Source organism: Triturus cristatus, chromosome 4_1, assembly GCF_964204655.1.
Source record: "Triturus cristatus chromosome 4_1, aTriCri1.1, whole genome shotgun sequence".
In the NCBI taxonomy this organism is placed as follows: Eukaryota; Metazoa; Chordata; class Amphibia; order Caudata; family Salamandridae; genus Triturus; species Triturus cristatus.
The window spans coordinates 232,455,091-232,482,026 of record NC_140585.1 but is presented as its reverse complement, the minus strand read 5'-3'; the positions used below and the strand labels follow the sequence as shown (position 1 = coordinate 232,482,026).

Here is a 26,936-nt window from a genome sequence, read left to right as displayed (position 1 = left end):
AGCATGTCTAGTCCTCTACCTCTAATGTAAGGAGTGTGTCCCTTTCCACTGTCGGCATATACCTACCACCCTACAACTCCTCTGGGACCTTGTGCACTCATAGAACCACTTCATAGGCTGAAACACATTTATCTATGTCATCCCCCACTCCATAAATGGGCATCAAATCCTTGAGTATCCTGACTGTGGACTCACTAGTGGACACTGCAGGTATGCTGCCACCATTGCTGTCGCTGGACCCCACTTCTAGGGCTCTTTTATCCCGCTCTCTCATGCTGAGCTCATGGACCATTTTCCTCTCCTCCACGATCAGCTTTTTCTCTTGTAGAGCTTGCTCTTTCTCTATTTTAGCAAGGGCCCGCTCCTTCTCGAGCTTGGCTAGGACCTGCTCCTTATCCAGTTTCACTTTTGTAAGGTCTAGTTTTAGTTTCCTCTACTCCCTCCTGTCCTCCAGCTCTTCTGAGGACAGGTTAATTCTTTGGAGACACACTAATGCCTGGGAGGATGTTACTCCCCACATCAGTAGTCTGCATGACAAGACCTCCAGACAGGTCCTGGGCCAATTCCTCCTCCTCAGACTCTGATCCCTCCTCCTCGTCCACTGTGTTGGCCTGGTGGGCTGCTGTCCATGCTCTTAAGGCTTTATGAAGCCCTGCCTTCTTAGCTCTTCCCTTAGTGAACACCCTTCTATCCTGGCAGAACCCCTTGAGCTGGGCCACTGTATAGGTTTACTGATTGCAAAGATCAAAGATGTCAATTTAGGGAGCATTGAAAAAGGTTCAAATTGGTCTTAGGATAGACTTGTAGTGAACAATAACTTACTATATGGTATTGCACAAACACAAGTCGTATCCTCACCGCTGATCACCAATGTTTGAAATGGGGTTTCTGATTGGCAGAGGTATGCACCCTGTCCAAGCAGGAACCACCACTCTACTCGGGGTAAGCTAGATACACACTAAAAGATACCATGTGCTCCCCCTCTTGTAACTTGGCATAGAGCAGTCAGGCTTATCTAAAGAGGCAATGTGTAAAGTATTCGTGCAACACACACTCATACACGCACATGTTAACACAATAAAAACACCACAAACGTACACCACACAGGGTCAGAACAATAGAATAGAATATATTTTTCCATAAGAAAAATATGACCAAAACAACAAAAAACCATTAAGTAGAACTGGAGTTATGAATTATTCAAGGTTAAATGTAAATATAGGACTTAGAGTCATAAAGCGCCAACCGGTATCATCGCGCTAGACCTTGGGAAATTGAAATTCTGGCCAACCGTGATGGGAGGGCACGCCAGCTACAGGACTCACGCTGGTACCGCTGAAAAAGTACCCTAGATGGATGAAGCGTCGTGGTCAATCCCATGGATGAAAGCAATGCATCGGTTTTGATCCGCGCAGTCAGCGAGACTTCATTGAAACGTTGTGATGTGTTGTCGTAGAGCCAGGCAGTCCATCAGCATTGAGTTGCACAGTCCGTCAAGGTGAAGTCGGCGGGCAGTTGCTGCATTGGTGTAGAAGGGAAATGTGGTGACTCCAATCAGCACAAAGTCGTTGATGTAAGTGTTCTGCAGAAACAAGCATTTACAAGGGCCCAAGACCTGATTGGCACCACTTGGCAAGGCAGGACACACAGATGGCAGAGTTCAGGTAACATTGCATGGTTGTAGGAAGTCTTTGATGGCCTTGAGACTTTAGAACAGAGGGCACACCTGCGATCCCATGGAATCACTCTGGTTTCAAGTGAGATGGGTCCGGTCCTTTTCCTTGGCAGGGCAGAGGGTAGAAAGTAGCCAGCAATAGGCAGCACATAGGAGCAGAAAATCAGTTCTTCCATAGCAGCAGTCCAACAGAGTGGCAGTCCTTGGAACAGCACAGCAGTCCTTATCCCTGCCAGAGTTCTTCATGGGTCCAGTAGGGCACTGTCTTGGTAGGGCCAGAGCCCCAGTACTTATGCGTAGTTGTGCCTTTGATTTTGGAGTGACTTCAAAGAAGGCTGTTTGAAGTTTACACAGACCATTTCTTCCCAGCCCTGGCTTCAGACTGTCAGTAGGGGATAATCAGCCCTTTGTGTGGGAAACAAGACACTTCCTATTCAGGTGTGTCCGCTCCCCTTCTCTTCCTGCCCAGGAAGAGCTATCAGAATGCAGATGAGTTCACTGTCCCACCTCCCTTCCGGTGTGTGTGGCTTTCTAGAGGGAATGCACAGAGAGTAGCTGTCACCCATCCCAGATGTGTATTGGAGACAGGCTGCAGGCACACATAGCAGTAGGAGCAGAGAAAGGCCAACTTTCTAAAAGTGGCATTTCTAAAACAATAATGTTAAATCCAACTTTACCCGTAAAGCGGATTTATCATTACCATTCCACAGATATCAAACATGATGCAGCTATTCCATTCTAATCAGGAATCACAGTTTAAAAGTGTATTCCCAATGCTAACCTATGGGAGCAGTAGGCCTCACAGTCCTAAAAAAATAATTTTTGGTGGGAATGCAAAACATGTGCTACCTTTTACTTACACAGAACCCTGCCCTATGGGCTACCTAGGGCCTACCTTAGGGGTGACATATGTGTAATAAAAGAGGAGTTTTAGCCTTGGTAAGTAGTTTTAAATGCCAAGTCGAAGTGGCAGTAAACTGCACACACAGGCCCTACAATGACAGACCTGAGACAGGTTGAAAAGGCTACTTGTGTGTGTGGCACAATCAGTGCTGCAGGCCCCCTAAAAGCACTTAGGTTACGGCCACTGGGTATGTGGTATACTACTTTACAAGGGACACACAGATGTCCCTTGTAAAGTATGTCAACTGTGTATAGACCAATGTTACCATGTTTAGCGGAGAAGCACATGCACTTTAGCACTGGTCCACAGTGGTAAAGTGCTTAGAGTCCTGTGGCCAACAAAAATAATCAGCAAAAAGAGGAGGTAAGCAGGCAGAAAGTTTGGGGGAAGACCTCCCTAAGGATGACACGTCTAACAGCATGCTTGTTATGAGAGGTTGATGAAAATTCGCAAACAGCACAGTGGGGTCAAAAATCCTCAATGGAAAGTTTTTGTAGGGTCTTGTCTCAATTTGTTTTTTGGTTTGCATAAAGAAATTAGCTCCCATATACAGCAGAATGAAATTTGTTGGCAGTCGAAGTCCCCTGAATGACATTTTGCTTTATGCATATATCAGATGCAAAATGATGTCCAAATGCCAAAATGCCCCAAGCGTCAATGATGCAATAAGATATGGGTAACCAAGGATAACATTTTAATTCAATCCCAAAGGTTCAACAGAACCCCTTCATGAGTGCCAAATATCTCCAAAAGTTCCAGGTTTTGACAGACGCACTGGACTGGACCATGATCAATCACAATCAAGAAACACCATGAAGAAAGCACTAAAGGACCACAACGAAGGAAGATCCAAAAGCTGCAAGGAGATCTTCTTAATTGTGAAGGATTTCACCTCAACATCAGCACTGTCAACAACATTGCTGTCTCCCAACAACTTTGTGACAACCTATTCCCCTTTCACAGCAAAATCGAAAACATCTACAGCAACTACGCACACCAACCCAACCCCAGAGAACTCATCACTAACCTATACACCACCAACCAAGTGGGCCACCTGACTGAATGGACAACCCTTACCATAAACAACACAGCTGCAATCATGTGAACCATCCACTCAGGGGTCCCAATTGACCCATGTCCCCACCACTTGTAGATCCTAGGAAGATCACTAATCAGGTCCACCCTCACCCAAATCATCAACACCTCCATCAAGCCATCACTTTTACGGATAAATGGAAACTTGCAGAAATCTATGCCTTCCTCAAGAAGCCAACACCCGACACAAATTAACTGAGCAACTTCCGACCCATCTCCATGCTCCCTTATCCTTCCAATGACTGTGAATGCCATCATTAGACAACCCACAACCCTCCTTGAACTTTACTATCTTCTAAACAACACTCAATCAGGATTCAGAAAGAACCATAGCACCAAAACAGCACTCATCGTGGCCACCAATGACACTGCAATCATCCTGGACCGAGGAGAAATAGCGACCCTAATCCTGCTTGACCTCTCTGCAACATTCAACACTGTTTCCTACTACACCCTCATCAGAAAGCTCCATGAGATTGGTATACAAGGATCTGCTCTGAAATTGATCTGTTCCTTCTTCACATAAGAAACCGAAGGGTCAGGTTGCCACCCTACAAATCAGAGCCTGAGAAAGTGATATGCCGAGTTCCACAAGGATCGTCCCTCAGCCTCACTCTTTATAACATGTACATGACATTGATCGCTAACATCATCCGATCACAAGACATCACCATCATCTCATATGCCAATAACACACTACTCATTCTCTCTCTGACGGACAAGACAACCACCACCAGAATCAACTTCACCAACTGCACAACCTTGGTAGCAGACTGGATGTGAACCAACTGCTACGCAGTGTGCACCTTCTGCTTCAACTTCCTATGCAGGCTGCGAAAAATCTTCAAATGGTTGCCTCAGATCAGCAGACGGACCGTCACACAAGCACTCATCACCAGCAGGCTGGACTACAGCAACACTCTACACCGGGATCTCCAAACAACTCCTACACAGACCCTAGGCCATCCAGAACACTGCTGCAAGACTCATACTCGGCCTCCCACATCGCACCCATATCACACTGTAACTCAGAAAAACTTCACGGGATCCCCATTTACAGGCACAGCCAATTGTAACTTCTCAAATACACATACAAAGCACTACTCAGCACAGGACTAGACTACCTGAACAGCCGCAAACATGTTCACCAACCCACCAGACACCTACACTCTGCCCCATCCACAAAAGGAAAACTGGAGGTCACTCATCCCCCTCATTGCACACAAGACATGGAAAAGCTTCCCTCAACACATCATAGCCTCCCCCTCACTTCTTGAGTTGTACAAGAAGCTGACAACCTGGCTCTTCATTTAAGCACAATAGGGATCACACACTTACACAGCTGCCCAAGAGGCTGGATACCCTCTTGGTTGATTAGTTGGCGATACAAATCAACGTTGTATAGCAAAACATCAAAAGTAGATTGCTGGTTGGTTGTTTTCAATCTGTGGATTGTAAGCAAATGATCGAGCTTGGGGTGTGACTGTCTTTCTGGGTTCTGTTGCCGGAATGTGTGTTATTGTAGTTGTCTTGGAAATAGCCATGTTTTCAACTCTCTTATGAAGTGCATATGCTCCTGGGTGCTTTCAGTGCTGGCTGGCAGTGAGTTCCAGAGCTTGGAGGCTTGTACTGGAACCCGTGTGGGTTTCTTGTGCTAAGGTGGTATGATAAGTGGGACAAGACTGGAGCATAGTGTTCTTATTTCTTGAATCAATCTTGTATGTATAGCAGTCATTTTCCTTGGAAGCTCTGTGGACAATGAGTTGGGGTAGGTGGTAAACTCCACTCCACCAGTGGTTTGCGGAGTTTTGCCAATGGCAAAGAACTCAGATTCTGCTGAGAGGTGGAGTTTGCCCCCACCACTAAAAACCCATGCAGGAAGAAGCGGATTGCGCCCTCCTTTGCACGTAGATCTCTAGTGCTGGGAAGAGGATTCACTTCGAAGATCGGTGCAAGCTGTTCATGCTCAAAATGCCAGAACAATAGAGAGAGCTGTTTAATGTCACATTCATTGAACATTACACTCTGATAATGACCTCTGATGCAAATTGACCTGATGCGCCCTGGGCCCCCACCAATCAGGTTCCCAGGGCTCGTGTTCTTTCCGAAAACTGTACCTTTGTACCCGCAATTGGCACATGTCTGGCCACAGGAAGGCCCCTTGTGAAAAGGTACCATGGGTACCAAGGGCACTGTGACCCAGGAAGGACTCTAAGTGCTGTAGCACCTATTGTGCCACCCTTAGAGGCCCTGTAACTGAACGCCCACACACTGCCATTGCAGTCTGCATGTTTTGGTGCAGAGAAAAGTGAAGAATCAACATGGCACACATCCCTGTGTGCCATGCCTACAACCCAGTGCCTGATGCCTAGGTAAGGCACCCCTCTAGCAGGGTGCAGTAGCCCTCAGGCAAGGGTACAGTGGCATGAGCCCTGTACCCCTACAGTTTCTATGTCCATTCTTAGACATTGTAAGTGTAGTGAAGCCATAAAGAGTATATGGTCTAGGGGTTGGTCATTACGAACCCCACAGCTCCATAATGGCTTTACTAAAACGGGCGACGTTTGCTAGCAAATCTTTCAGCACATTAAACCCACACTGATGCCAGTGTGGGGTTTAAAGTAAAATGCACTCAGAGGGCATCTTAGAGATGCCCCCTGAAAAGCGACCAGCCCTAGTGTGGTTCCTGAATGGCTGCCAGCCATTTGCCACCACCAGGCAGGTTTCTGGACCCCTGGGTGGAGAGCCTCTGCTTTTTGGGTCCAGAAACAAAACCCATCATGGGCAGAGGTGTCTTGCCTCCTCCCCCAGGATGGGCTGGGTCCACGAAGTGGAAGCTTCAGAGGCCTGCCGCCTTTGGAAGCTGTCCCTGTCTTTTGCTGCCCCCAGCAACTGGCTCCCACCAAATCTGCACCCCACTTTGGGTGGGAGAATCAGAGGGAATACCCAGCTCAGGTCCCTCCATCTTGAAGATGAGGGGATACAGCCAATTTCGGAGAGGCTCATGCCCCATTCCACTGGAGGGTGCATAACAGAGAGTGTACCTGCCCCAAGGAAGGGTTTCATTTTCCCAAACTTACACACCTCTTTAACGCTCTACATTTAGTATTTAGGAGCAACCCTGAACCTTGCCTCCTTAGATTCGAGGAAAAAAGAAGGACCCATGAAGGAGAGGAAAACTACTGCTTTGGCCCCAGCCCTACCGGCCTGTTCCGCCTCCGACCTGCCTACAGCAAAGAAACCTGCGTGTCCAGCAGCCAGCTGCCCCCAGAGCATGGAGGATCTGCCCTGCAACCGTCTTACAGACTCCATTTCCTGTAAGCAGAAGATTTGATCAAACCAAGACTCACCTACAGAATCAGGATCCCAGGAACTCTGAAATTCTGCACCCGATGCCCGCGGCCCGGGTTCAAGTGGCCCAACAGCATGAGGAGGTCTCCTCAGCGATCTTGACTTGGGATCTGGTGATCATCAACCTCCCTCAAGCTTTGAGAAGACGCCTGCAGCCTCAACCTGAAGGGTTGCCCTGACTGCGACCGGAGCTGGTAAGAGGATGTGACACCAAAAGACACCCTTGCACCCGACACCCCACAACTTGGGTGGCCCAAACAACAGTATCCTGACATCCCCCAAGAATCCAGCGTACCAATCCAGCTGATGGTAGCCATCAGAAAGTCTCCATGCCCCAGCCTGCAGCAACTTTGTCGAACTAAAGGTCTCCACGGAAACCACAAGGTCCCCGAGGTCTTCTAGGCACACTGCACCCGGCTGCCCCTCAGCCGCTGGTGGTCCAGCTCCTATGCTGATTGTTGTCCATGGCAGTGCTGCTGATGGTGCAACTCGAGTGCCTACCTAGATCTTGGGGAACCTTGATCCTAATGCCCAAAACTCCCACTTGTAAAATGTTTACTTACCTATGAAACCGATAACCCTTTTTTTCCGTAGAAAACCATGTTATAAGATTTTGGGCCAAAAATGTTGTGTTGAACTGTTGTTTTCTATGGGGAAACAGTAATGATAACTCAAGCCAAGAAAAGTATTACTTACCTTGTATTGTGAGATCCGGAGGTGTGGTATCTAGGCATGCCACCCTCAGTAATCAATGTTATCTGAAAGTAATCAAAAAGTATGCTAAAGATAATTACTGTGTAATATAAACTGCCTTTAAAACCCATACCAACCTGTACCAATTGCAAATCCATTCCCAATTGCATGTCTGTGTAAGGGTTTTCAATTGAAAGTACATTTTACCTACAAGTATATCTTTTTTATATTTAGCCAATTGATCTGGATTCTGTCTCTGAGTGTGTGTAATCAGTCCTTGAGTGAGTGAACACAATAAATGCTTAACACACCCTCTGGATAAGCCTAACTCCTTGCCCACACTACCACAAAGAGAGCTGTTAGAGTTACCTATTTTAGCCTCTGCTATAACTCTTGGGAGGGACACTCAGACAAAATATTATGGATAATTGTATAACACCAGTTCCTATCTGTTGAATCTCTGCTTCTACTCTTTGAACTCTTAAGACCATTTACTGTGGCTGTCTGCATGATGGCTGCTTGTTTACATCTCCTGGATAGACTAAACTATGGGCTGCATTAGTGAGTACCAATGCATGAATCAGAGAGGACTTCTCACCAGGAGCTAAATGCATGCCTCTACTACAACAACAGTAAACAGGCAATCCCTTAGATCGAGGAAAGGGAATATTTTGAGTTTATTCATGCTACATAACAGCATTGAACGGATGGAAGCCTTGGTGTACTTTACCAGGATTCTAACACATGCCGTTCAGATTACTGTAAATGTCAGGAAAGAGCGTTCAGTTGCAGATCCACCTTGCATTCCATGTGAACTTGTTTTCCTGTTTTGCATTTGTTTAATATTGCACTTGCTAAACAGCCATATTACATAACCATCACCAATTTTGTAGGCCTGGGTTATATTATCAGACTTAAGTTTTCTCACCACTGGCCTTGGCCTTGCTTCCATGCCTGGCACTACGAAGTGAGGATACTCAATTCAACTAGCTCAGCATCCGAGATCTCCTTTGCTGTATCTATTTTGAATGTTCTTTTTCGTTCTTCTTTCAAGAAACTCTGGCAGCTGTTGGTACTGTTAATCAAAGTTTCTGTCACATGTATGCTGCTTAAACTAGGGGGGGGGGGGAAAGATTCTGCTTCGCCGGTGGAGTTCGCAGAGTTTTGCCCACTTTGCGCTCCACATGTAGCAGAAAGTTCCCAAAAAACTTCACTAACTGCCTCGTGGCAGAGTTTTTTCTTGCGTGCAGCTTGCCAATGTTAAGCTGGTGAGCTAGAATCTGTGCCCCCTAGCGCAATTTTCGAGTGCTAGAATGCCTCCCAGCAAGATTTCTCAACGCCAGCTGACGCTACCATTCACGTTGAGAAAGCTGCCACTCAAGTAGAACATCTACTCAAGCAGCAAGAAGAAGATGAACCCTCTCAAGCGCTGTGTGGTGCTGTTCCCTCTCAATTTACAATGCGGAGCAAGCTCCTAGTGCTAAAAATCAGCATGCGTTACGTGCAAATTTGCGGGAATCTTGCTGAGTTTTTAGGTAATGTCATGTAAATTCTGCGAATACCGTCTTTAAACACGGACATGAAGAAAATGTATAGAAGTTGGGGACAATAGTGAGAGGGTTAGCGTTAGATGCTCAGTTGCTTTGTGAGGCGTAACAATGTTTTGCTTTTTCGTGCTTCTTGCTTACTAATCATGTTGTAGTAGCCTTCAGGTGGGCTTGGAGAGATATTTTTCTTCCACATGGCTCATTCATTAGTTTCTAAAAAGTTGATTACTGAGAAAGTTAATCATTTGAAACTCCTACATTGAAGTATCAGTTTTGAAACTATAAAATGTAATAAAGATAATAATTTAAAAAGATGGACACTTACATTGGCCTGTCAGGGGAGCCTAAGGGAGCGTAGGCGGTCACCGCAATCCCTTTAGACTGGCAGTACTCCACAAGCTTGACCTGGGTTAGGTATGGGTGGCACTCAACCTGAAAGTAAAGATAAATCAAGTTAGCCTTTGTTATCAGAAGAGGAGCTTGGAAAGCACTAGGACAACACGTGCCTGTGTACATGTGCGCACATACACAAATGGTTTTTTTGTATTTATTTTTTTCACATTTCAATCTGTATTTATCCATGTTTAATTATGCACTACTACATATTACTTTTTTATCAGTGAATAAACAAAAATATTATAAAGATACTACTATTATATTTCCACATTATGTAACTGATCAGTGTATCTCACAATTTGATGTCTGTAGGTTTGTTATGTGCTATGTAAATATATACAGTAAAAACAAAAAACAAATTAAACAGAGCACTGTTGTATGTGTATTATGCTGTAAATGACCTGACGGTTATGGCAAGCAACATGGAGAAACACTTAAAGATAATCTAAATTCTGCATTTTTGGGGTTTTCATAGTACTTACAGAGAAAAAATTGTTTTGTATATAAATGAGAAACAGAAAGCACAATGTTGAATTTAAAGGTCATTTGGTATTAAAGCAAACTCCCGTTTTAGACCCTGTAATTACCTCTTTATTTAGGTTTATCCTTTTATCAAGTGCATGACAATAAATTACCTATCAACTCTACCAAAATATTCTCAGTCTTCAACTGTCTTTCAGCAACAAAATGATATAGGTATATTAAGTTTGCATTAGCACTCCTCTGGTCATGCCCGTCAACCTAGGGTTCTGAAAAACATGGCGGCCAGTGAGTAACCGGTCGCGGGTGCAGCTCCCGGGAGAGCGTCCCTGGCATGCTAATTTAATCCAAATACTTAAATACCTAGGACGATGAGGCTTTAACCCTTCACGAAACCCTTTCTTAAAATCTGAAGAAACCTCTTTTCCTGTACTTGATAAGAAGAAAAGAAGAAAACCAAGCGGCATTAAATACCTGTCTAGGAGCTTTGGCTGTTCGTCCGACGGGTCTGTGTTGTACACAGCGTGGAGGAGTAGCGCCGGTGGCGACCGTCGTGAGCTCGGGTGCTTGAGAGCTCGGAGCGAGTCTGGGCGTGCTGCTCTGTGCATCTTCCTCGGCAGATGAGACAGCGCTGGAGCGGACCTGGTGCAGAGCGGCCCTGGAGCTCCGAAGGGGGAGAGGAGCGGCAGCGAGGATTTCCTTCCGGGGAGGAGGAGGCGGAGGGGGTTTCCTCCGGAAGGAGTGCAATGGCGACTTGCTGAGGGGAGAGGAGGTTGCCACGAGAGATAGGTGTGTCCCGCTGGGAAGACGGGGGATCCACGAGGAGGAAATTACAGCCCCACAGAAGCGTTGCCCCAATACAGTAAGGAGGGGGAAAAAAAAAGTATTTACTGGGGATAAGGTGGAGGGGACACCCATATATACCCTTCGAAGCCTGTCAGGAACATCGGAGGCCAAGGCTGAGAGGGAATCCCTTAGTAGATGTGAGCTTATTGCGGGGGAGAAAGGCAGGCAGAAAAGCACTAAGGGGGTAGGAGGGGGCAGAAGTGACAAGAGCGAAAAGAAAATAGAAGGGAGCGAGCAGGAGTGGGCTGGAGAGAAGGCTGAAATAATAGGCAGGGAAAAGGAGACAAGTATAGAAGCCCCCGAGTTCCGGTGTACAGTAGCCAAAAATATACCACCTTCCGATATAAACTTGAGATATAAAAGGTCCGCCCCAAGATCCTCAAAAAATAAAAGGCAAGATCCTTAAATTAAAATCACACCCTCTCTCAAAACTTTCTTCAGGGTTCTGCCCAAGGTATTAATCCTAGGGGAAAGTGCTATGGCAGGTCTAAACAATTCTTTAGTCGCTGGGAAGAAGGTTACATCTCCAGAAAGCTTTCCAGATCTTTCAGTCCGAAGGGCCGACGAAGCATGCACCTCAGTAACTGACACTAGTAATATTCCAGGGAAATTTGGAACAAAACTCGACGAGACTCCTATACTGCTGGATAAAGAAGATAAATCAATAGGGGCACTTCTAGCAGGTCTGACGGCTGAAATTAAGAACAGATTCGAAATATCAGAATTTAACCAGTCTGAAATAAAAAAGGCCTGTGAGGTCATGGAGAGGAAGATAGATGATCTCAGCAGTAGAACAACCTCACTGGAGGAAGAGGTCAAGGAGCTTAGAGAGACGGTGCAGGCTAACTGCGCAGAGATTGAGAAGCTGAAGACTGTGGAAAAAGAGAATATGGATAGAGTGGAGAGGCTAGAAAATTTCCAGAGACGAAATAATTTAAAAATTCTGAAGGTGCCCGAAGGCAGAGAAGGGGATGACATCAAATCATACGTGGTTAGACTCATTAAGAATAAGCTCCAACTAGAGGAGTCGGAAGAAGACCTAGCTAAAGACATACAACGCGTCCATAGAGACCCCTTTAGACTCAACGCAAACAGGTCTAAGCCCAGGAAAATTCTATTAAATTTCCTAACTTACTCGCTAAAAGAGAAAATCCTTTCCAAGGCTCTGGGGTTGAAATCAATCGAGGAGGATGGGTCCAGATACGAGATGAGATCGGACTTCTCTGTTACCACCTCCAACAGGCAATGGGAGATGGGGCAAAGGATCGAGAGCTTAAAACGCTTGGGCGCCTCAGTCCAGTTAAGATTTCCAGCCTACTTAAAAGTCATGCTGAATAACAAAATGCATATTTTCTACTCTGTGGATAAGCTAGACGACTTCATCAAAAGTTTCCAATCTGGCAGTTAGGGGGTAAGAAGGGCGAACAAGGCACGAATACAATCAATCTAATCAACTAAAAAAAAAATATATATATATTTTTTTTCAGCCCAGGGGCGTTTGAAGGCGGGGGGCACTCATATGGCCTTTGAGCCATGTAGTTATAGGGGGGGTTTTTCTATGGAGTGGGAGGGCGGGGGGGGGACACAGGGTGGGGAGCAATGGGAAAAAAAAAATAGATCCTCTAGAGCCTCTGAAAATATTCCTAACACCTATGTGTTATTTTATTTTGTATTATTGTTTTTTCTTTTTTATGAATGACTGAGAGAAGCAAGGCTGTAATAAGATTACTATCATGGAATGTTAACGGTCTTAGGGTACGAGGGAGGAGGTATAAAATCCTACAATATTTAAGAGACTGCCCAGCCGAGATCATTATATTACAAGAGACCCACCTATCAGAGAAAGAGGGATTAGACCTCTTTAGAACCCAAAATTGGATCTCCCAAGTAGTCTGTTCATCTCAGTCGGGAGTCACTAAGGGAGTGGCGATTCTTGTCAAAAAAGGGCCACAAGTCGTGCTCGGATCACATACTTCAGATAAAGCAGGCAGATGGCTAGTGGTGAAGGCAAAGATCTCAGGTTACCCCTTCATGTTAGCGGGATATTATGGTCCTAATAGGGATGATGTCCTTCCCCTGGGAGAGCTAGTAGCTGAATTGGTGGACTCCTCTGATCCAATCATTCTGGCCGGCGACTTCAATGCTGTTCTGGACCATACTCTAGATAGGTCATCTGGCAGTAGGACATGTGTTAACCCGAAAATGTCAATGCTCATTAAACAAGTCATGACACAGTTGGGACTTCAAGATATATGGCGGTTGAAGGCTGGACTAAAAAAAAAAGGTTTCACATTTCACAACCATAAATATAGACATCAGTCCAGGATAGACTATTTCCTCACCGACAGCAGCTTGACTAAGTGGATTCAAAAGGTCGAGCATGTGGGTGCCCATCTGTCAGATCATTCGGCAGTACTTCTATATCTAGATTTATATGAGAAAGTCTCTCAATCAAGATGGATGCTAGATCGCACAATTTTACAGGATGAGGATATAGTGGCCATACTCGCTAGAGAAACTGAGGATTTTTTCCTGTTTAATAAGGGTTCAGCTACATCTGGTGTAATCTGGGATGCCTATAAGGCCTTCCTGAGAGGCAGGTTAGGTACACTAGCGGCTGAGAAGAGGCGCAATTATCGTAAAGACTTATTAGTAGTGGAGGAAAAGATCCAGTCCCTAGAGAAAGATCTCTCTGACCCCAATTCACAGGAGGAAGCCCGGGGAGTTTTTCTCCAAGAGATACTGAGAGAAAAATCCAATCTGTGAACAGTTCTACAGGATAGAGTTAGAAAAAGATGGGAAGCCAGCAAGTTAGCTCACTTTGCATACAGCAAAGGTTGCAGTAAGCTATTGGCCTGGAAAGCAAAAAAAGAACAGGTGAGAAACACGATCGACCAGATCCGAAGTGACTGCACAGGCGGCCTTACCACTAACAATGAGGAGATTCAACAAGCCTTTCATAATCACTATAGTAAGGTGTACCACGAAGATTTAAAACCTACTCAGGAAGAGGTCCAAGCATGGTTATCCCAAGGTTTAATCATCTCAGCCGATAAATCTAGGAGTTTGAACCAGGAGATAAAGGAAGGAGAAGTGGAGCTTGTATTACGACAAGGGAAGAAGGCCAAAGCCCCGGGCCCGGACGGGTTACCTTCTGAGGTTTACAAAGCCTTGGCGAATACACTAATACCCTTCCTCTTAGAGATTTTTAATGATCTTTTTATTAAAGGCGCTGAAATGCCAGCCTCATGGAACGAAGCTAATATCGCCTTGATTCTAAAGCCTGGAAAAAACCCAATATACTGTGACTCATATCGGCCAATCTCATTATTGAATTGTGACTACAAGATCTTCACAAAAATATTGGCTGACAGATTGAACGGTCCTATGGTTGAGCTGATCCACACGGACCAGAAAGGATTCATTCGTGGAAGGTTCCTAAAGGAACTAACTCACTCACTAATAGGTTCAATAGACCTTGCAACCACCTACGACCTCCCATTGGCGGTAATTGCTTTGGATGCCACTAAGGCTTTCGATCGAGTTAATTGGTCCTTCCTACAAGCAGCAGCAAGGTCAGCAAACCTGGGCTCAAACTTTTGCAGAATATTGGGAGCTATATATAGCCATCCAAAAGCCAGATTGTTGGTTAACGATTCTTTAACAGACTCAATTTTTATCAGTAGAGGCACGCGACAGGGGTGTCCTCTATCACCGCTTTTGTTCAATATGTATATAGAGCCTCTGGCCAGAAGAATCAGGGAAGATCCTGAGATCATACCTTTCCATTTCCAAGGTTGGAACAAGAAACTGGGCCTCTACGCGGATGACATTCTCATTTATACCACCAACTTGCATAAAACTATGGATAATATTAACACATTAACAGGGGATTTTGGGAAGGCATCAGGCTATAATGTAAATAGAAGTAAGACGGAAATTATGTCTTGGAACTTAGAAGGGGGAGAAGGAGGTCAAAAGGTGGTAATGAGATACTTGGGTGTTCTGATCCCGCAAGTTCTTTCCAAACTAACAAAAATGAATTTCGAGAAGGCAAGGAAAGAGATTAATGGGCTTTTAAAAATCTGGGCGCACCTTCAACTCACTTTGCTTGGCCGTGTCAATTTAATAAAAATGATGGTGCTCCCAAAACTATCCTTTTTGTTTGATGCCGTCCCCCTACCATTTGATAAAGAAGCACTTAAAAAATTACAGAGTCAAATAAATTATTTTATTTGGGCAAGTAAAGGCCCAAGAATAGCCTGGAAAAAGCTGAGACGGAGGGTGGAAAAAGGCGGCTTAGCTTTGCCAGATTTGCAATTTTATTCATGGGCATTTCTATTAAAAAATGGAAAGATGCTCTTTAACACTCCCACAATATCGGAACTTGGAAGGATGTTTGATGTTATGGCTAGGCAGGAATCTGGAGCCAGCCAGGGCTTTTTGTTTAAGTACTCTGACCCCAAATACTTTAAGAAAGTCAGGCTGAAGATTCTGAAAGGCCTGGCAGAGACTTGGTACAGGGTCAGAAAGGCCTTGAAGATACCTTATTATAGCTCCATGGCCCCCATCTGGGACTCACCAGGCTCACCGGGTTGGGCCAAAGATATTCTAGCCAGACCACTGAAAAAGGCAGGCCTAACCAGATGGAATCACATTTTGCCTGAAGCACAATTAATAAGCTGGGATACTTGTAATCAGCTAACGAACCAACAGATATCTAGATTCAAGTATATTCAAATACAAAGCTGGTGTCAAGATCCTATCACTGTGATAGGAATACAGAACGATCTGGAAGATACATTTATAAAAGAAGTAACTATTAAAAAAGAGCTGGCTTTGATTTATTGGCTGATGGTTGAATCGGAAGATGGAGCTTTCACTCTCCCAACAGAACTATGGGGAAGATGCTTGCCGGGGCCGTCGCTGGAAAATATGTGGCAAGTATCAATTTCTATGCTTTTTAAAACTGTTAAATCTGCGCATCTAAGAAGAAATCACCTTTTCTCCATCCATAGAGCCTATTGGACACCACAGAGGCTGTCTAGGTTTGGAAGAGGAGGTGATGTGGCATGCCCTAAGTGTGGGAGCCTGAAAGAGGATGATGTTCACATGTTCCTAGAATGCCCCGAGATCCAGGTATTTTGGAAAGACGTGAGTAGTGTTCTGTCCAAGATGCTAGACATCAACATTAAGGTAAGCATCTCGATGGTCATCTTCGGATGTGTGGATTCCTTGGAAAAGGTCTCGGTTAATAATTCTAAGTTGTTCTTCTATGCCATGTTACTGGCTCGCAGAGATATTTGTAAGCAATGGCTAGCTGTATTCCCTCCTAAATTCTCTGATTGGGTGCTTTCCATTAAATATGTGGCTGGGCTGGATATGAGAGCTTTTAAGAATCACCATTTCTGGTCTCCCGCGTTGGAGTGGTGTGAGCAGCAAACACTTTCTAATATCCGATGATTACGCCTGCTAAGCCTCGTCCGGCTACCATGGCATTTCTCCATTTGATGCTTCCTATTCAGCGCTCAGACGCTTGGGGGAATGCGGTGGAGCGAAAAGCGAGAAGGCGAGGTGGATTGCGATGCTCCCAAAAACCCGGGCCAAAAAACGATAGAGCTGAGCATCCTCTCCCCCCTTCCTGTTTCCGGTTTTTCCAGCACGCAAGCACAGAGGGCCACGGCTATGTCCAGTTAGGTGTGCAAATGGAATCTGGTTATCTTTTCTCGAGGCATATGAGGATAAACAAAAAAAAATTAAAAAAAAAAAAAAAAAAACCTAGGGTTCTGACATGTTCCCCCAGCTACCCCGCTTATTTGCACCACATTACTTTGGTATCTACCATGTATAACCTTCCTATATATATAGCAGCTCCACTCTCTATTCATTGGTGCTCCTATTTTTCATTTTCATCTTTCATTGATTCCCCTCTTCAAGTTCCCTACCTCCCCCTTTTTGTCATTGCCATTCCCTCCCTATCAGGTATGATTTGGCTTTATAATTTTAATGGATTCAAGGTAGTCTGAGATATTAAGACTATGTCAGTTTTTTAGCTACTGCCATCCACTTCTCTAAACCCCCATCAGCTTTTTCCTAAATTCTTCTGGCCCTGATATGGGTCTCTTCTGCATGAACCCAGGGCATAAGATCCTTTTTCCAAGCCTCCCCTTTGAGGCCTCTTGGATGACGTTAGTGTGTGGTTATGCACTGGACAGTCAGGAGGGTTGCCATACTGAGAATCTAAATCTCATTTTAATCCATTTTGGTGTATGAAATATTCCTATAAGACATTGCTTGACCCTTAGTTGATGTTTATGTGATGGATGCAGCTTGGTCATAGTCCCCTTTCAGTATTCAACTAATATCGTACAGGAACACTTTATGCATATAAAATGTGTGCCCGCATCTACACATCTAGGGCAGTTTCTTATTCTTGTACAGTAAACTTTGCTTAACCTTAGAGGGGTCGAGTAAGCTGTATGTATTGTACATACCCTGCAGCTAGTCCCTTTGTTCTTCTGTAAATCAGAGTATGAGGTCTCCACTATGTATGTCCACACTTGCTCCTCTGCCACCCTATGCATTCATAGCCTTTCCTTTAGTACAAGTGGTGAGTGATCAAGAAAAGAACCTTCACATATACTGAGATGCCTCAAATATGTGCTTTATTTTATCTCTTGTAAGACCAACATAAGGTCTAACCTAATAAAAGTGCTATGTGTGCTTGAGTAGCAGCAGTATTCTTTCTTGGAGGGGCTAAACTCTCTTCAAATATCAAGCAATTCACTTTTTCCATAACCTCCCTCTAGGCACCCATCATATCCTGCTTACTTCTCAAGTTTGAGGGTGCTTATTCAACATTCTTTATAAAACAAAATTAACTCTGCCTTCCCACATAACTGTGGTTCCTAAGTATGTAACTGCTCTGACTGCCACAAAGATGATTTGTTGCCTACACAAGGTAAATAGATTTTTGGAATACTGAATAGGTGCCAGACATTAAGAGGTATGTCTCTTCCAGTTAAATAGGTGTACATGTGTCCACTACATTTCTTACATACTTTCTTTACCACAGCTTCCATAAAGTGTGTTTCCTGTAGACAGACTATACCAAGCCCACATCTTCAAAGACACAAGTGAACCCTTTATCGCTCTGTATATAATATAAAGGCTCTGACATTCAATTTAACATGGGTGCCATGGTGTTGTGTAAGTGGCATTTCCTGAGGCCTTTGATCTATCATCAAGCACCTTGGTTTCCTGGATATGTTAGAGGTGTGACAGGGCACATCCCCCTTCTCTTTATCAGCTCAGACTCACCCATAATCTTCTGAATGTGTGACAAATCTCTGAGATGATAACTCCACTACAAATTGGCCCCAGGCACTCACCTTCTAACAGTGTGCACACACAGTTTCCTACCCACTTTGTTTCTGATGCTTTAAACTAGGAAATTCAAACCTGAGTTTCAGTTCCACAGCTTCCTAAGTGTAATGGTCCATGTCAAGTTTCTGCTCTTCAGATTCTACTCAGGATCAGTGTTCATATCCATCAGCTCTTGTTGGTTGTCTATCAATGCTACTGTATTGTCATCCCTCAACACAATTCTGGTAGGAAATAAAGGACTCCCCCACTACGACCTCTCTTTCGTTGCTGGGGATGTCCTTGTGATTGTCTGTCATCCCTCCCTGGGCTTCTGCTGCTTGCTCGAGGCTGTTAGTTTTCTTTAATCACCCATGTCCAGCCAATCCCACTCTTCTAATGGGATGTAGAAGATGTGTGACTTTCTTTGAGGAGTACACAACGCTTGGTGGGCACAGCAGATAGTACTTCATGCCCTGGGCTTGGAATTAGTGTTTCACTCCTTGAGAGGTCTTCCTTAACTTCTGGATGCTTCAGGTGTAATGTGGGACAATTCTTATCACTTGTTCCTTGAATCAAGGGTCAACAGGTTTCACATATCCTGCAGTATTACTTTTCCGGCTCTGAAGTTGAATATCCGACCTATAATTGCTGTTGGAGATGCCCCAGGCAGCACAATCAGTCCAGTGCCCGATGGGCCCTTGCCATGGAAAAAAGGTGTGGCAATCTTTTCAGTAACAGTTTCCTTTAAATCCATTGTTGTAGAAACAAGCCAAGACCGAGGCCTTCTTCTTGTTTAAGTAAAGCAGTGGTTCTGCCACTCTAAAAAATCCTCAAAGGAACTTTGGTAAATTATGTCTCTTCAAGTAAATGAGAGCAATCGACAAATGAGAAAAAAGGGGAGGACCTTTTGTCCAAACCACAAAACGCAAAACTCATAACTTATGTCGACGCTTTAATGACAAGTGTAGATGATCACCCAGGATATCAAATTAATTACTAGAGTAATCTCACACTGGGCTGATATTCTTTTTTGCTTTCATTTTGCACTGTGTTCAAATATAATTTTTCTATGTAATGTATGCTTATGTATTCTGTGGAACGTTTTTGTGACATGTAAATATTTCAATGTATGTGCATTTTGTAGTCTTAAATATAAATCAAAAGAGAGATTCTGTGTGTATGAAAATACATGTAACATGATAAATATACACTATTCTTCTTAAAACAGATAAAATATTGTTGGACATAAGTTATGAGTTTTGCGTTTTGTGGTTTGGACAAAAGGTCCTCCCCCTTTTTTCTCATTTGTTGATTGCTCTCATTTACTTGATGAGACATGATTTACCAAAGTTCCTTTGATGATTTTTTAGAGTGGCAGAACCACTGCTTTACTTATACTGTTAATCCCCAGGTTCTGCACTAGACTGGACTACCCCGTTGCTTTATATTGCTTCTTCTTGTTTAGGCAAAACACACAAGGCAGAGGTTGTTCCCTCTGGCCTTCCTCTATGAGTCCTTAAATCTCTTTTCTAAGTCCTGAGCTTTCGATGTTAGTGCCCAGAAGTCTCTCACCTCTCTCATCTGCCTCCCCACTAACACTCAGCTGCCACTTTATTACTTGCCTTTCCTGCCCATCTCTGAACTGTATCTTTCTTATAAGCCTCAACTATCTCCACCTGCCTCTCAGTGGTCTGTCTCTATCTATATCAAATCTCTCATACTGTATCCCCTATAGCTGTCTGATTGTCAACTATTTGTCTTACCTGATTCACTCTCATTCAAGTGTTTACCACTATAGCCCATTGACAGTGTAGGGCTCGGGAAAGAGAGAGATTTGGAAGGGTAAAATGTTTGTGCTCTCGCAACTAGAGATGAATACACAATAAAAAAAATTTACCCTTTACAAAGCATAAGCCTACATTTCAGGCTCACCCACCCAGTTCCTGAGGAATTCCACAAGTGTGGATGGATCCCGTCTTCCAGGCGAAATACCACTATATCTCAAGGGCATTTATAAAAAGTAACAATGCTTCATCATCGCCCATCCTGCGCTCGCCAAAGCATACTCCAATGACAGGCGGGCCCCTCGCCATAGTCTGAGGGGAATCTTTTTTGAAGGGAATTGAAGGGAAGGGTAATATCCTAAAAAGATCCCTACCACCTACCAAAAAGACTTCTGAGTTTATTATGTGGCGGAAGATGGATGGTTAAAAACAGCAACAGAACAGATGAGTCTCAACTATGGAGCTTCTGTTCTTATTAGGTCGACATGTTTCAGACCTTAGCTGGCCCGGAAAGGGGTCCGCTGCTTTCTTCAGGACCAAAAATAGAACCCAAGTGACCCTATTATATTTCCCTAGCGTAATACCCACATACTCTGTGTACATGTGTACAAAACCAGATCTCTAATGTCTTGCCCGTTCAGTCAGGAAATTTTCCTTTTTATCGCGGGTCCTATATAGAAACATAGAAAAGCCATTTAAAATGTTGTTACCATGAAAAGGACAAAACATAGTTTACATACATTATAGTTTAAATGAGGCAAAACGTGTAATTGCTAGAACATATATACAATTCATTATCAAATACAAATATGGTCAAAATCACCATATTTGGCTGACCACATTGTGTCTTCCTAGTGTGTACACTGCACACTGCAGCCAACTCATGCTTGTGTAAACCCAACAACAAACTGCTTGAATGTGCATCATCTGAACACTGGAATTCGTCATGTACACACTTAAAAATTCACACCCTAGCTGCAGGAGAATCCTACTCCATGGAGGAGAGGAGAGGGGAAGCCTTATTGTCACACACTGTAAATAAAAAGATGGTAAATAAAAAGACAAAGCTAAGATATTGCCCATATCTGGTTGAGAATGCCACATTACTGTTTGCTCAAGGCAATCCACCTTACTTCTTCAAAGGTCTACCCCTATTACAGCACCTATTGCGTGGTACAATCTACTCCCAATGCTGCCATAATGATGGTGGGTGCGGGAATATAATAACAGGTTCACGGGTAAAAGGGTCAGTGCGACGGTGTCATGCGGAGAGCCTTCACTGGAATATTGTGGATTGTAGTCCCAGCACATTGAGAAGAATGCCAAGCGGTCCGATCTCCTCTCGTGGCTGATATGGCAAGTGTTTTTAAGACCTTTCTTTGAATTCCTATTCACTTATCTTTCACTTTGAAGGCTATAATCACTTCACTGGGTTCACTTTTTCACTTTCTATCATTGAGCCTATAATGTCAAAAATCTTGACCTTGACTGTTTATGTGAATAAATTGTTATTCACAAAATAAATTAATTTTACTTCGGCTGAAGTAAACAAGTGTCCAGGTTACTGCATCAAATCTAATTGAAATAATTTTCTTCTTGTTTTTGTGATTGATTCAGTTATGAGTATATAATTGTACTCTTTATTGAAAAATGTGTTACTTTAAATAAGTTCCTTGTGGACATTGTTATTGCTTACTGCAAAATACCCAGTTCACAGGGACATATGGGTTGCTCTTGTGTTTGGTTATATTGATATGGCAAGTGGCCAGTTTGAGAGTGAGACACAGGCTGCCACTAATAACATAATACGGTGTGCCTGGCTGGGGATTCTGGGAAATGTCCCAGACCATGCGCTCATTTATATGGACGTTTTTAGGATATACAAATGAATGTGTTTGTCCACCATGTTGAAAATGGTAAAATGTGGCAAAAGTGACAGCAATGGCCCACAAAGGTTGGAGAAATGGATAAAAATTACTCATAATTTCGAGAGCAGACCCTCAGTGACTTTCACTTCTAAATATTTAGACATATGGCCTAATCTTTTTGAATTGTCATTTATGGGGGCTCTGTGCATACAGCAATTCCTGTATAGTTCTTATGTTGGTGCATGTATACATTAAATGTGAAACAATTCCTGTCTCCAGATGGTTTATCAAGGTGGTATGAAACCCTACAATCATTACCTATACACCAGCCATCCAACATGGGGTTTCATCTATATTTGTAGACAGGGGATGAAATAGTTGAGGCTGATTATGTGAGTTTTCAGATGTCACACCCACCATAGCTCTCTTTCAAGCAATATTTGACTCATGTTACTTCCAGTGCGGTGAGCTATGACCTCTAGTAACAGCCACAATAAATCCTTGTCTGTATGATTTTCTTTAAAATAGTATCTGGTGATACAAGTGGGAGGCTTCCAGCACCGAATATTGCTATGGTATTCGATAATCTGTAGCCGGATTTATTGAATTGTCATTCCAATGTAATTCTTGCCATAAGGGCATGTTATCATGTACACCACATTTTCAGTGCTACAATTAGTGTGTTGTTTGAGGATCCATGGTCGGTCAGTACCAATGTTTACTTTCTTAAACTGTTTTGTAAACGGACAGACCGAGCAGTGACCACAAGGGAAATGTTCCTCCACAGGTAGGAGATCCCATATGGTCCTGTTGGTGGTTATTGTTGTGTCAGTGTTCCCCTCACTTTTGGGAGACATAAATGTACCACAAGCACTGGACTCAGATTAAAACAGCATTACACGGTGCCATGATGACTGAATATTTACCTGCAAAGGGAGCCGCAAAGGGACTAATTGTTACTAATGAGCCACGTATCTTTATTGATGACATCATTTTCTGCAAAGAATGGTTGTATATGGCCTGGAAATATACATTGGATATGCTTGTATTAATTATTAATGCGGCCAAAAGAACTACAATCCACGATATTCCAGTCAAGGCGCTCTGGGTGACGCCATTTCTCTGATGTCTTTACCAAGGGACCCATTGTATTCCAGCAACTGCCATCATTATGGCAACGCCAGAAGGAGATCGGACGGAGTAATAGATGCCATAATGGGGTTAGACCTTTGCCTTGAACAAACAGAGTTGGTGCATTCTCAACCAGATATGGGCCACATCTTAGCCTTGTCTTTTTATTTGCTGTCTTTTCATTTACAGGAGTCATGATGAGAATTTTTAAGTTTGTACATGATGAAATCCAGTGTACACATGATGCACGTTCAAGCATGATTTTGTTCTTGGGCCTACCCATGCACTTGGCTGCAGCGTACACACTGGGAAGACACAATGTGGTCACACAAATATGGTAATTTCGACCATATTTCTATTTGATAATGAAGTGTATATAGGTCCTGGCGATTATACATGTATTGTCTCGTTTAAACTATTATGTATGTAAACTATGTCTTGTCTTTTTGATGTCAAAAACATTTTATATGGCTTTTCTATGTTTCTCTATAGGACCCATGTTAAAAAGGAAAGTTTCCTGACCGAACGGACCAGAAATTAGAGAACTGGTATTGTATGCATTTTCACAAAGTGTGCGGGTATGGTATGCAAATAGGGAAATATAATAGGGTCAATTAAGGTCTAATTTTGGCCCTAAAGAAGGCCCAGCTAAGGGCTGAAACATGTTCACCTAATAAGAACAGAAGCTACATAGATCAGTCTTATCTGTTCTGTTACTTTGTTTAACCATCTCTCTTACACCATATAATAAACTCAGAATAGTCTTTTTGGTAGGTGGTAGGTATTTTTATAGGATATTACCCTTCCCTCAGTTACCGTACAAAAAGATTCCCCTGGAGGTCGATGGTCGATGATGAAGCATGACACCAGGAGGCTGTGTGAGGCCATCCTGTTACTTTTTATGAATGCCCTTCAGATACAGTGGTATTTCGGAAGGAAGCCTGAAATTTAGGCAGATGCTTTGTAAAGGGTACATTTGTTTCATTGTGTATTCACTCTCTTTCATACCTGTTTGTATCTCTCTCACACCTGTCACCTCTCTCTGCAAATGCTGTTGTTTTTAGCTCATTTATTTATTTTTGCTTTTGTTCCACTGTTTCTTCCATCTTTTTGTGACCTTTCATTGGCTTTCTTCAAACAAGTCCTGAGCAAAGTGACCTTTATTGTGATGGCATACTTTTTGTGTGCCATTGTCGAACTAGAAATCTCAATGGCCTGCAACAATTGGGTTTAAGATGGCTCTGTACATCGTCAGTGTGCCTCTCAAATGATTTGCCACTGTCATCGCAACTCTTCTAGCCATCATATACTCGTCTGTTTTGCTTAGCTGTGTCAATTTTGCCTGCCTATGTCTTCTCTCTCTCATGTACTACTAGTGCGGGCTTTATCATGTCAGAGCTAGCCCCTTAAGTTCACAGAATAAAAGTATTTTCTCCCCGCAAATCTGTTTCATATTTCTTTTTCAACAGTTGCACCCACTCCAACAACCACTTGGTTGTAAATGCAGGCTATATGGGGCGAGAGGGAAGCAGCACACCTACCCCGGCCACTCTCTCCAGCAGTTGCCATTGGTCAATCTAGTCAGCCACGCTCTCCAGCAGTTGCCAGTGGTCAATCTAGCCTGCCCCTAGAGCAGTGGTTCTTAACCTGTGGTCCAGGGACCCCAGGAGGTCTGCGAAGTCCACTCAGGGAGTCCACGAATGATTAGAAATGCGTTATAATATTAGCAGAATAAGACAGTGTATATAAATGAAGAATTGTACAATTGAAAAAGTTTTGTAAATGTGAACCAGTTTGAAATTGGAGGATAAAAGGTTAGTATTCTCAGATTGATTGTGGGAGCAGTGCAAGTATACCATACAGAATTTAGTATGGAAGATGAGTGGCCTCAATTGAAATTAGAAAAGATTTAAGCTTCAAATTAAAACGTAGATTTGTTTACGTTTGTTCGTGAATTAAATACAATATTTCATCATTTGAGTATTTGTTTGATGAATGATTGTATTTGTGTTGTTTTTTTAAAACTCATATCATAGAAAATGCTTAGCCCGTGGTACCCGGCTTCCTGTAATGATTCCGTTGGGGGTCCCCAGATTCCAATAATAATTCATTAGGGGTCCCTGGCTTCCAGTAATCATTAAGTGGGGGTCCACAGAAGTGAAAAGGTTAAAAATCACTGCCCTAGAGCACAAGCTCGGAAGACTCTGTAGCTAGCTTTATGCACACCAGGTTCGGGCTAGAGTACCTCCAGGGTCTCCCAGTCTTGCCCTCTCCTGTATGGCTCTCAGTTCCCAGGACCACTCAGCACCCCACCACCCTCATGGATGTCATTTAGGGGTTGCCAGTGGTCGCAGCTGAGATCTCTGGTTTGCCTCCTGTCCCTGTGACCCCAAGCAGTGTGCTTGTGACCCCTGCCCTCAGAGGAAAGTAACAAACTTTCTATACAATTATTTATTGTTGCAACAGATGGCAGTAAGAAGATGTCTCTGTGTTTCCTGTCACCCTTGTGCATGTGGGAGAGCAAGAAAGACAGGAGTGAGGAGACAGAGAGAGGGGTAGAGGGGACTTAGGGGAAATTAGGAATAAACAAAAGTAACAGCAGGAAGCGGACACTACAAAGAGATATGTGAGATTTTGAAAGACAAAAGCTAGGGTGTATGTGTGAGAGAGCGACAGAAGGATTAAAGAGACATCAGAGAGAGGTGACAGGTGTGAGGGAGATACATACAGGGGTGAGAGTGAACCAGGTGATAATGAGAGGTGATAGACAAATATCTACAAAGATACAGCTGAGAGTCAGAGAGAGGGAAACACTGGTGAAAGGGGATGACAGTATTAGAGATTATATGGATAGAGACAGATGCAAACGTGATAGGTAAGAGAGACAGAAAGAGGGGAGAGAGCGATGTGAGGAAAGTGATAAAAAGACAGCAGGTGACAAACAACTAAGAGGCAGGTAGCGGTAGGTGAAACTTGTAAGAAAGATGTAGTTCAGAGATGGACAGGTAAGGGAAGAGGCAGCTGAGAGTCAGCGGGAGGCAGGTGAGATACTAGGGTGAAAGAGTGTCAAGAAAGAAAGAGAAACAGACGGTGAGCGAGGTAACAGAGACAATGCTGAGAGAGACAGCAAGTTGAAGACCGGTGTGAACGAGAGGCTTGATAAAGAGACAGGTTAGAAAAACAGCTAGGAAGAGGAGGGGAGGCGGAAGGATGATGTGATATTGAGACAGAGATAAGCACGAAAGAGAGTTAGAGGTGGGAAACAGGTGAAAGGGAGGTGAGAAAGACAACAGATAAGAAACTCATGTGAGAGAGGGAAACATGTGAGAATAAGGTGAACATTGAGGAAGACAAACGACTGAGACAATAACAGGTGATAGACACACGTGAGCAAGAGGTAATAAAAGCTGGGAAACAGACAATTTAGAGGAGGGTGACAGCAGGTCAAAGATCATATGGTGTAACTTGCTGGGATGTCATTGGGATCCAAGGGCAGGTGATGTCACTTCTGCTGCTTTAAAGTTAGACTTTAATGAGAAAGCGGCTGATCTCACCCCATTTTATATTTTTTAGGTCTGGCCTAATGACAGCCGATGTCACCCCATTATATATTTTTTAGGTCTGGCCTAGTGACAGCTTTAGCTGTTTGCAAATGCCTATTTTATGACATCATAAAAAAATACATGCAGGGGCTTCCAGTGAACCATCTTCATCCTTTTAGTCTATTCAAGTGTCATTTGCAGTTTTCTTTCTCCCACCACAGCATTCAGTATGAGGAACTTCATTCATTGCGTCTATTTC

At 43.6% G+C, this 26,936-nt stretch overlaps 1 protein-coding gene across 1 annotated transcript in view; it reads right to left on the bottom strand.

Annotated features, from left to right (window-relative positions):
* LOC146854171 (aldo-keto reductase family 1 member B1-like) overlaps positions 1 to 26,936 on the bottom strand; it is a 150,023-nt gene that overhangs the window by 50,904 nt on the left and 72,183 nt on the right. Inside the window, exon 6 of the mRNA XM_085651945.1 lies at positions 9,591 to 9,697. Coding sequence (XP_085508071.1) covers positions 9,591 to 9,697 — 107 coding nt within the window. The remainder of the gene's footprint in view (positions 1 to 9,590; positions 9,698 to 26,936) is intronic.